We start from the raw sequence: 12,429 nt of genomic DNA on the forward strand, positions 1-12,429 counted from the left end.
ACAAGGGATTTGGGCTTGTCTCTTCCCCAGAACTGTTCATGAAGACCCAAAGGTAAAGCAAAATCAAATCAAATCAGGCAAACACAGGGCCACTATTCTCAAAGCTGAGGAAATGTCCTGTATGTCTTGTCATCCCCACAGTTAGGTAAGGCCTCAAAACTCCACCAGAACTGTAGTGCTGTGCCTGTGTGGGTTTCAGGAAGAAATTTATGAAAGTTTCCCATTATGTCAAAGAAGTCATATCCCTCAAACTGAAAATTCATCAACCAGTTCTGCATGCCTATTATCCTCTTATTTGCTATTTTATGAGAGTTACTCCACTGAACTCAGACTATTTCCCTTTACCTTCGATTAGCATTTGCCCTGTTTTGGGGAACTTTGGCAATTCTTCTGAGTACTTTCATGTATGGGAGAAACAGCACCCAACCACAACCTCTCACCCATAGATCTGTGCCTAAAAAGTCAGCAGGTCCATGGGCTGGGGCACAAAGGTCAGCTGGTGAGCTCTTAAATAAAAACCAAATGTGTTAACTCAAGGCTTTCAAATCAATAGAGTACCAACAAACAAAGCAACTCAACTGGCCGATGCAGAATCTTGCAATATTCCTAGAATTTTACACACACAAGAGAAAAAAGTACATGAGAACATGTGACAAATAAATAAGAAAACAGACTGTATAGAAGGCAGCACAGTCAATAGCAATACCCACACAGTGACAAATCTCAGCCCCCAAAATCCCATTATGAAACAAGAAACTGAAAATGACTATTAGTGGGCTCTTGATAGAACAGCACCAAACATTTGAACAGTGCAACAGCGAAAGAACAGATACAAATCCTACTCCTGAAACTCCCTAAGACAAGCCAAGTATGCAATTGAATCAGACCAGCTAAATTGAACACTGATATTACAGTCTCAATCTAAATAAAAATGAACGATCTCATTCTTTTGCAGTATGCAAGTGAACTCGTGTTCATGTTCTTTAAAGTAACTAGCACAGTTTATCTATTCTCTTTAATAATGCAATTTAATTTACCAAAGGTTCATATTAAAAATTTATCTGACTCCAGCAGTTAGAGTCACCTACACATTTTGTCACAGTTAAACGTTAGCTTTGGAGCACATCACAAATTCCCTGCTGTGAGTATGAGAAGGGTTCCACAGAGGAACACTCTGAGCCTCCAACTGACAAATAAATGACTCAGGAACTGTGCACCAAATTAAAATATCTGCCAGTTATTACAAGTGCAGGGACTTGTTCAGCAGCAATGTTCAGAAGAGACAAGTGCAGTTGTGCTCACAAAGGACTGCCACTTTAGCCTTAGCAGTTGCTTATTCAAAACATACTCAAATAATCAGGGTATTTTCACCTCTAAGAACACCTTCAGACCATTCAGAAACGCTCACGCATCAAGAGGAAAGCAGACAAAATAAATGTGATCAAGCTAACCTGCAGCAATGTCAGCACCTAACGTACAACACTGCCAGTGGCACTCCAGAATTCACTGGGAACTCAGCACAAAATCCGACTGCTCTCCCATGCTCCAGCCTGTTCAAGCAGCTCATGGCATGTGGCACAACAAGAGTGAGGCAAACCAGATGTGGAGGGGGACAGAACATGTGCCAGCCCTCCAGCACCACCTCTGGAGCAGGTACAGACCTGCTTGGCTGAGGAGCAAAGGAGACAAATGGAAGGGCACGGGGCAAGGTCAGCTGGCACCTTCCAGGGTGGGAAATAAAACACAAACTGCTCTGATCTGTGTGGTTTTGATGCCATGGAAACCTTCAGAAAGACTTTGACATTGGAAAAACTTTCCTAGAAGGGCTTTATGAGCTTAAATATTCTTGTACCGAGACCAGGTTTCCAAAGATTGGCTCATTAAGCACTAGAAGCAGCACAAATGCCATCCTGAAGTAACTTAAACTTTCACCCCAAAATTGTAAGCAAGCTGGCCTCTCTATCAGAGGCACAGACAGCTATTTAACATTCCAACAGGATAAGACAGAATTTCCTACCTCAGCTTTGCTGGCATCCAGCGATGTCAAAACCTGAAAATTACAGGAAAAATGCATTAGTATTGATCCAACAAAACAGGAGTGGGATTAATTGGCTTTTGAGGTAACTGACATCAATTGGTTGTTATGGCTTGAGGGAACAGGACTGAAGAGAACTGTCTTTCACACTGAGACTATTCACCTCTCAATCAGAAGGCAAAACCAGGGATATATGAAAACAGTAAAATTCAGGAATATTGGGTAAAAATCCAGGAAATATACCAAAAGAGAACTGGAAAAATATGTTTCTATTTTCACTAATTTTGAATTTGTAGATGTTGAGCAATGCAACCATAAGCTTTCCAGCCCAGACACAATTCCCAGGATACACTCTGAAACGGGTTCAGTTCCACGTGGCAGAAGCAACAGAGTCTGAAGACCACATTCCATGTGGAGTGTGACAAGGGAAGTTTTGCCAGATCCTTCTCACTAGGGACAGCCTGCTGGGCACACGTGTCCAGGGTTTGGCCACCTGGGAGCTCCAGTGCTGAATTCCAGCAACCAAAGGTGCCCTGCAGCAAACATCAACCAGTTCTCTGGCACTCAGGGGTTACACTGAGCTCAGGTAAGCTCAGTGGCTAACACCAGGGGGACACAAAGTCAACTGCTATGAAAAACTGCACAAAATCCACTGCTGGCAATACAGAGAAATTCATCACTTGTATTAAAGCAACTTAAACATTTAAAGACACATATACATTGTTATAGGTCAAACAACAGACATGAATTAATAAGCTCGTATTAGACTCTGAAAGCTGTTCAACCATGTTTGTAAGACAAAAATCTTCGTTAGAACTTTATGTCACAATATTGTCAACACTGTACTGGGTTGAAAAGCCCTTAATAGTCTCCTCACAAATTCCAGGCTGACACCTAGCTATAATTCTGTCTCCAGGAGAATAGATCTTCCTTTATATTGGTGTTAATCATCACCTCTAAAGGACATCACCAATTGTCCCAAGCTGCAAGGAGCAGGAGGAGGAGTGCCCAGCCATGACCCTGGCTGAGGGAAGGGGGAGGAGAGCACAGAGTTTATTGAACAGAGCTCAGCCTGCACAGCAAAGGAGACAATTTGTGTGCAGAGCTGCTGTTCAATGGGAGACATCTGTGGATTCATCAAAAACTTATTCCAAAGGAATTTAGGAATGGAAATGAACTCCTGTCACATTACAACACGGTACCTGCAATCACAAACAGTTATTTAATTTAACCTGATTCAAACCCTGGTTCAGCTCTATTTGAAATGTGTACCTTTGTCACTAATGGGATTTTGGAAGCTGTTCAAGAATTTCTCTCACACAAGCAGAACTGAACTTATTTAAATTCTATTTATTTACAAACAACCTAAAGCCTTTTTTTTGTTGCTGTTGTTATTCCTCTTCATCAATATTTTTTTCGTGTTAGCAGTTATTTTTTCCTTTCCAAAATGAATCATACAAAATCCCATCCATTCCCTGCTGGCATTCCCTTAGGTCACTCTGGTAGTGTCCCCTCACAAAAAAGTCGTTCTACTTATAGACTCATAGAGTTACACTCCACTTACATCAATTTAATTGCATATTTCTTGGAGGCAAATGACTAAAAGCACATATTGTAGAGGATAAACCAAAAACTTGTCTTAAAACACCGGAATTTGGAATGAAGCTTCCTGAAGCTGCCATAAATCCTTCTCTAAACCCTCTGTCAAAGGTGCCTATCTCCTCCCTCTATCAGTTTGCAAGAAATGTGAATAGAACTGAACAATGTGACTACTCCAGCCAGGGCTCACTAATGCCTTGCAAGGCAATTACTCTTCTATTTTAATAATTCACCTTACTTGTCCAAAGACTGTATTTCTCTTTTATATTTTTGTACCTTCCTGGTGCTTTACAGTCACCCAGTGCTCAGCTGGACCACTGGACATATTACACCCCTATCTTTCTTCTCCAAGTTATTGTCTGATAAATCCCTGCTCAGCAGTTGAATTCCAGTTAGTTCTTAGAAGCATGACCTTTTCCTTGGTATTACTAACATTAATTCACTTTTATTTCTGTCTGCAAGCCCATCCATCTCTTCCTGGATATCACACCCGGCTCCTCTGTGTTAGCAATTCCTCCCAGCTTTACATTTTTATCAAATTCCATTAGCACATTCTTAGGTCAAGCATACTAATGAAAAATTATCAAAGGAAATGACAAATAACTCGACACAGTGCCACTGCTAAGAGGAGCTCTCTGTGGAGCAGTGCAGCCCCAGCTGACCCTGGTACAGCAGGTCAGGGTGCCAGGCTGTCACACCAGAGTTATCCTGCTGGAATACTGCAGCAGCCCCAGCTGAGACAACATCTGCACCCAGCCCGGGCACGGGGACACGAGCAGACCCTGAGCTACTCAGGGAACTCTGCAAACGATCCTCACACCTGAGGGATGATCATCTTCGATAGTACAATCAACACTACTCCAATGGAGACAAAGATGCAGTGTTTCTACTTAAAGTAATAGCATTCCTCAAGCTAATGTTTAATTAATAAACAGTAAAACACTTTAATTTGATATTATGGGTCAAATAACACTCATGAAATTAATGGGCTGACTATTGTTAGTCTGTGAAGACCTGGCAATAATCTACGTTTTAACAGTGATTTTTATTTAAGTTTATGCCTTAACACAGTGAATTATCTTTCTATTTGTACGACTGATTTCTTCCTCCCCCTCGTTCCTATCCCCCCGCTCTGAAATTTGTAATTTCTAGCCCAGCAGCTGTATCTGCTGTCACGTTTGAGGAGCAGTGAATGGGGACACGGGAGCAGTGTAATGGCTGTGACAAAGAATTGCAGTTCCAAGCCATCCTTTGCTGAGGCTTTTGAGGAAGCGTCTGTGTGTCACAGGGTGATCACTCAATTAAATCCTCGCAGAAGGCACTGCCAGCTCTCCAGCTCCTTAAGCAGAGCTAAGATCAGCAGCCAAGCCACCCGGGACACCAAGCCAGTGTGTGCACCCCCATGCCAGGCAATCCTGGCTGAGGAATCCTGGAGAGACGTGGCCCTGATAAACTAATTGTGCTAATTGTTGGAGAAGGGGACAGTGGGCTGAGCCACGGGAGGAGCAGAGAGCAGCACTGGGTGTGTCACTGCACACAAGGTGTGTCACTGCACACAAGGTGTGTGTGTCACTGCACACAAGGTGTGTCACCACCAGCTCACCTCATTTCCCTTCATGGCAATCCTCTGCTCTGCCCCACTGTGAGGGATGATCGTTCTCCCTCCCCTGCTGCTCCCCCAGGACTTTGGATACCCTCGTTAAACCACAGCAATTTCACCAGCAGGAATTACTGCTCAGGTGAGGGATCCTTGTCTCTCTCACCATAATCCCTCTGTGACACAACAAAACCGTGGGTTTATGTCACTTTGCCAAGCAAGATGCAATTTATTCTTCTTGTGCTACAAGCTAGACATGACTGACAGAAAACATCTTTAAAAATGGCTTTTTTTGCTATTCCTGGAAGTTCCTCAATGTAGAATTTCCCATTCTACGTGAGGAATCCTGTGAATAGTGACAAAAACACAGACGTGCTAATAACACTGTAAAAAAAAAAAAAAAAAAGGAGTCTTTTAAACTAAATTCACTGCTTTTAGCATTCAGAAAGGTCTTATCTCGAGGTGCATGCATCCACAGCTCCTCTCTCCAGAATGAACAGGACAATATTTGCCATTCTAAGCCAGGAAGCAAATAGCTGCCATTTGTTACATATCTCAAGACAACACCTCACCAGAAAGAAATAAAGGAAACTTTCGTGAACGGAGAAAGCTCCTCGAACATGAGACTGGACAGCTCATCTAGTATCAATTTTGTATTATAAGTACATGAAATTCCCTGTGTCAAAGTTCAAAGACAGAAAACAAACACAGGAAAAAATTGCAAGGTAAATGATTGGAGCCAGGATTCTCATCTATCCTGTCCTGAAGGTGAATGATAATTTCACTGAACTCTCCCAACTCACCCACGTGTGAAGCCCTTTTTCTGTCACTGATTTATTAAAAAAAGGTATTTTCTTAATTTTTTCACTTTCTCACATCAATCTGAATCCTGTACATAAAACAAAACCAACCAACCAAACAAACAAACAAAAAAAAACCCAATCAGGTTTTATATTTAATATCTTTCCCCCTTCCCAGGTTCCTATGGAATGAGAGAAAGGATTGAAAAAAAAATGAGACCACGACTAGAAAAAAGAAAATGCTGCAAATAAACACTCAACATAAGCTAAAGAAAACAATCTTTGGCAATTTGGACTTTAGAAACTTGTTTGGAATATTAGGCATACAGGATTTTAAGCACGAAGGAAAGATATAAACCTAGAAACAGTATTAATGATATTGGAATTGTTAATGCCAAAACAGAATTAATTTTATTTCCTTTAATAAAAATATCTGGCAGACAGAGAGCCCAGGAGACCAACACCTCCACTGCTTACCCACTGTTGCATGTGCTGCAGGAACAGCCTGCAAGGGAGCTGAGCAAGGTTTGCACAGATGGGAGCAAGGGCAGACACTTGACAAGGTCCCGTGGATGTCCTGGCATTTATCTGAACAAATGTGAAATTCTGTCTTTAAAGTTTGTCCCCCTGAGCTCGGGCAGTATTAAAAATCACAATTTGATAATCACAGTGCTGCAACCTTCTCTTAAATTGGGGCTCCAGCCGTGGGCTGGGAGGGATGGGAGGTTGATTGCCCAGTGGCTTTTGCCAGTTTTTGTCTGGCTGGGGCAGGGCCAGCCTGGCTCCTGAGGATTCAGAGCAGATTTGTGACTGTGGCTCCCAGGGCAGGCACTGAGCAGAAGCTGAGCTGGTTCATGGCAGGGTGCAGAGGAGCCAGCCCTGTGCTGTGCTCTTCACTACCCTGGCTCCACGATGTCAACAATTACCTGTAATCTCACTGCTTCACTGTGATAAACAACAGCAGGGAACAGGAGAAAGAAAAAAAGATAAAACCAAACCAACCAACAAGCCTGTAGGAATATTGCAGTGTAATGTCTGGCACTTTCAGTGTTGACAGAATTAGAAAAATAAGCCAAACCATATTGTAATACTTCATTTCCTAAACCACTGTGCCTTTGAAACATGGAATTCTAATGCACCTTGCCAAATTTAGTGAAGTAATCATGATAAATATAGCTATGAATCTAAATTTTTTCTTTAAATATATTTAAATCCCTCCATCAAATGCATAGAAAAATATGTATGCAAGAGAGATCACCTTCTTGCTAAAGCAGTTCTTCTTGCTAATTCATCAGTTTTCACTGACCTCCTTCTTGATTTCTAAAAGCAATTCTGGAAAGTGAAGCAAAATTGACTTTTACATCCCCACTCCTACCTAAGGCTACCATGAAACCTGACATGACCCTTTATGAACCTGATCCTTAATGGTCACCAAAGCTCCTGAGTGTCAGGAAGGTGGGACTTGACCCAAAAATGTTAACTCATCAAGGCTGGGCTTTTTCATTTGTGTTGCTACCCTGGTTCTGACTAATGCTCAAATAAAGTTCTAAACTAAAACTATTTTTCTTGATTAACATCCTGGATTTTTTTTTTTTTAATTGTCTGGGAAGGTTGTAAGAGGTTTATTTATAGCAGCTCCTCTCTTCACAATATAAACAAGATGGCCAAACTGAGATGCTCTAGAAAAGAGAACTCAGATAGATTTTTGCCTGGGACACAGAAATGAACACCTACATTATTAAAAACCGAGATTTAATTTTTTTAAAGCAAAGTCCTGGGCCCCACAGAAGCTGTGAGGGTAAAATGCTGCTCTTCAATACTTTCTCCTGAAGGCATAAGTGAGAAATTCCTGGGATCTCCTGCAGGATCAGCTCTCTGGGGCTTCCACAAGGCTAAACATAACAACCTATGGCTGCCCAGTAAAAAAATCCAATCTCTTAAAAGCATGGATGAATGGAATATGCTGAAGGGAAAACAGGGGGAATCAAGACTCATATTTCATAGATATGTATCTTTAATTAAATTTTGCTCAGTTTATTTACTGCTATGGATAATGGCATTAGGTTACTCCAAATTTCTGTTAACTCAGTAAGTCTACAGGCAACGACTTCAGCAGTTGGTGAAAAATATATCTGCCCTTAACTACATCCTAATGGTATTTGTGATGCTCAGTTAATATTGGCTGTTTAAGATCTTTAAGCTAAATTTGCTCTGTAAATCAGGCTGCAAAATATGGAGTAGTTATCATGGATAGTTCACTTAATATAAGTCTCAGTCATAGTGTAATCTTAAAAAAAAAATTCTGTAGTGTAACCTGAATAAACTCTGCAAAATAAATAAATAAAAGGAAAAAACAATCCCTGAAACACTTGTTCTAACTGCCTTTACAATGATTTTCGTGAAAGAGTCTGTATATTTGTGTGTCTGGTACAAAGCAGTTGGAAAATAACCTGGTTTTCTCTCGATCAGAAGTCACTTTTACAAAGCAATCTGAGCTGCACAGAACTCGCCAAATGGCTCCTCTTTAATATTGGGAATAAATTCCATTAGTGTTGTAATGAGGTAACGAGAGAAAGCATCAATACACCATAAGTTAACCACAAAAAAAAAATTACACGGTTTTTGTGTGCAATAAAATGCATGGTCTTTGTTTTCTGTCCTCCTATAAGCAATCTAAACCTACTTTATCCATACCTTTAGCAAATATCCACAGGCACTGCTGCACTGCTGCCTATGATATAGAAGTCAACAAAAGTAGGATTTCACACTTATTAGATGGTAGAAGTTCATGATCCAGAATGCAATTGCAATAAGTTAAATCTGAAATTCAAAGTAAACAAAGCATTTTCAAGTAAACTGTTGAGCGACTTCAGCTTTTCTATTAATTCTGGTAAAAATGACATTAATTCTCCCTGCTTAATTTAGCAAGGAAAAAAAAATTAACTGGAATAGGAATATAAACAAAAATATCTCTGGTGATTTTTAAATTTTTTTTTCATGTGTTAATAATTTTGTAAGGCTCCAGAGCACCGAGGCAAGAGGACAGAGTGAAAAGGCAGCAATGAAACAATTCCCTCTCCACGCCTGCCTCACAACACTCAGCAGCACTATTAGCACTGTCCATGTCACCCAGGAGCCAGAAACTCACATTTTTCAGAATGCCCACATGATGCCAGAATAATATAAAAATAGATGATGAAGCAAAAACGAGCTAGGTTTAGCCCTGGTGTGCTGCAGTAAGAGCCATAATTGCACAGGCAGCTCATTACAGAGAGCCAGTCCCCTGAGCCTCCCTGTCCCAGTTCAGTGACAGTCACAGCGAGCAGCTGCATGAGGACATCAGGTCAGCACAGTCATTAGCCCTGGAAACTGCATGGCCAGCCGCCCTGTGTGGCACAGGCACTGACACCCCAGCAGCAGGGCAGATGTGCTGATGAACCTGGCCCAGGAGCTCCATTAGCAGCGACCCCCGGCTCCCAGCAGCCTCACCTGTGCAAACCTGCAGCCCTCGATGGGTTTGGGCTGCTGGCCCTGCCCTGGCTGCCAGCCCTGGGCACTGTGTGCCCGTGGCAGGGGACACCCCTGCACCAAGGTGTCACCACCTCTGTCAGGGGACAGGAGCTGGGCACTGGCACTGCCAGAGCTGAGACATCTCCCAGCCCTGCCCAGCTCAGGGTGATGCCTTGGAGTGGCTGCCTGGAACAGAGCTAGGCAAAACTGAGAGAGTAAAAGCAGGTATTTATTATTAAAGGCCTTCAATGGATTCACCTTGGGCATCAGAAACCTCCCAGAGGCCACACCCAAGATGGACAATGGCCATGAGTTTCCCACACAATTATAAATTTGGTCTATTTACACATGAAGTGTTAATCCTCCAATTAGAGCTTCAGGTAATGAAGTCATATACCCCCAGTTTGCTCCCCCCCAATTCACTGTTGTTGACATTTTTCAGAGCCTGAGACAGTGAGGTGTCCTTGAGTTTGAGGCCTAGAGAGGAATTGTTTTGTCTGAATAAAATGGGAGAACAGCAGCTGTCAGGCCATGGAGTTTTAGAGTTATCCACTAAAGCACTACAGGATGTGAAAAATAAAAAAGCTGAATGCTAAGGCATCAATGGGAAAGTGATGCTACAACCAACATCAACAGGAGCAGAGGACATCCTACCCCCATAAAATCTGCTCTGTTGTTTGTTAAGCACTCAGGTAACTCAAACAGGACAGGATGTGCCACAGGGAGTTATTCTGCTGCCATGGGGTCAGCACTGGGCTGGCATCTCCCAAGTGCCAAGGAACCTCTTGGTTTGAAGGGACATCTGACAAGGTAAGCTGGATTTCTCACTGACAGCCACCCACTTCACAATCATAAAGCCACACCTAACTTTCACTAAGTAGAAGTTTTCCATGCATTTTCCTGGAAATGTGTGGTGTTTCTCCTGTGAGTAGGGATGCTTCCTCCATGGTTACTACCCTGGGATTGAGTGAAGGAATCTGTACATTATCATTATTTTGGTGGTGAGTTACATTCAACTCCTAATCTATACCATTTATTTTGCCAGCTTTAATATAAGTACCTTGATATCATGCACTGTTCTATGATGTTATAACCAACGGTATTTTTTTAGTTTTATGCAGTGTAGGAAGTAATTCTGATTAAGATCTTCCATCTGATATCTTTTTGTCTGTTCATTTATCTTAATAAATAATTCATTTTTATACAAACATATCTGATTTGCCACCATTAGAGCTTGTGGGACAAAGCAATTCAATTATACCTCTATAGCTGCCTTAAATTTAAAGTTGTTGCCAAACCCGAGGCTAAGGAAGGATTTACCTTCATTCAAACCCCTTTGGGCAGGAGTTTAAATGCACACAAGGGTTCTTTCTGCCCCAGTGATTCGGGCAGCTCAGAGTCCCACACTGTGTGAGGAGCAGCACTTGCAGGGGCTGGGCAGCCAGAGTGGCCAGTGTGCCCACCAGTGGCCCCAACAGCCACCCCCAGGGCCACTAGCCATGGGCAGCAGTGGCCTCTCAGCCCCCACCTGCTCTGAGCAGCAGAGATGCCCTCCCAGATGAATTATTCTGTGCACAGCAGGCACCACTGCACGCCCCCAGTTCCAGGGGCTGGCTGGAGCTGGGGGTGGCTCACAGGGGCTGCAATGGGAAGCAGCACCAAGTGTGGCCAGCTCCTGGAGTGACAGGCACAGCCCTGCTGTCCCCAGCTGCCAGGGGATGAAGGTCTGGCCTGGTACAAACACAAATCCCCATATCCCAGGGGGCTCACGTTCCTCCTCCTCCATCATTTCTCCATCTCCAATGAAGACAGAGCTGTTTGCCAGCATTCCCAAGCATCCCGATTAGAATGCAGCCCGTGGAGCCAGCCAAGGTGCTCTCAGGTCTGGGGGCTCATTCCCACCTTCCCCAGGGATGTTTCCTGGTGGGATGAGCCCCTGGGCAAACCAAGGCCCCTCCTTCGTGGTCCTGATGAGTTTTGGTCACAAAAGCAACAACCCCTCCATCAATGTCAGGGACTAAACAAGTTTGACTATATGCTGATGTTCTTCAAATTGTTTCTACCAGCGCTAGTTCTGGCTGGTTTGTTTTTGGGGAAATTAATGATGATACAGCAAGGTCGTGGTACCTGTGCTGTAGCGAACAGATGTTGACACATTAATGCCACCAGCCCGTGCTGCACGAGCACAGAGCTGCTCCTGCTCGTCACTGCAGCAGCTGAGCACAGCCAGCCACACCGAGCAGTCCAGGAAAGTCAGTCTAAAAGGCAAACATTTGAAGAAAAGAGCTCCTGCACTTTGCAAAGCCATTGCTCTGTATAATCCTCATCAAAACACACCACTTTTCTTTTTTTTTTTTTTTTTTTAAATCAACCTGAAGCCAGCAGAACAATAAGAAACCAAATCTTTTTCCCTCTCAGCAGCACAGACAGTTTTCAATGCCATTTGTAAGCTGCCTATTTATCCCTGACATTCACAGCTTGAGTGTATCTCCAGTTCAGGTCGCTCCCTTACACCGAGGTAGAAATAATCAAGTATTTTTCTACCTTTTTGCTGGGAGGACTCAGAGCTGAGGGTGCATATCCATAGCTCTGTTAACATGGTGTGAGACTCTCGTGGTAAACTGCACAGGAGGAAGGCACCACCATTCCCAAAGATTCCAGCCAGCAGGGAAAGCAGCAGCCTCATGGCTGGGAGGGAGCAGAACTGGGGTGGTTTGATTTCTAAACTGAAATAAACACTTTTTTCTTAATAACCTCATAGCAGCAACACATTTAAAGCATTAAAGAAGGGAGTAGATCAGGAAGATGAGAGCAGGGAGATACTTTACCAGGATAAAGCAATGCACAGCCCCTATACCTGTGGGGAAGTTTAAGATTTGTGGCCAGTA

General features: G+C 43.0%; 1 protein-coding gene across 15 annotated transcripts in view; it reads right to left on the reverse strand.

Moving 5' to 3' along the window:
- The window catches only part of RBFOX1 (RNA binding fox-1 homolog 1), a 1,116,721-nt gene that overhangs the window by 856,624 nt on the left and 247,668 nt on the right, over positions 1–12,429 (reverse strand). For all 15 annotated transcript variants that reach the window (XM_088174490.1, XM_088174487.1, XM_088174481.1 and 12 more), the window contains exon 3: positions 2,018–2,050. In XM_088174490.1, the coding sequence (XP_088030616.1) occupies positions 2,018–2,050 (33 nt within the window). The remainder of the gene's footprint in view (positions 1–2,017; positions 2,051–12,429) is intronic.

The sequence above is a fragment of the Sturnus vulgaris genome, chromosome 16 (assembly GCF_052056855.1).
Source record: "Sturnus vulgaris isolate bStuVul1 chromosome 16, bStuVul1.hap1, whole genome shotgun sequence".
Taxonomy (NCBI): domain Eukaryota; kingdom Metazoa; phylum Chordata; class Aves; order Passeriformes; family Sturnidae; genus Sturnus; species Sturnus vulgaris.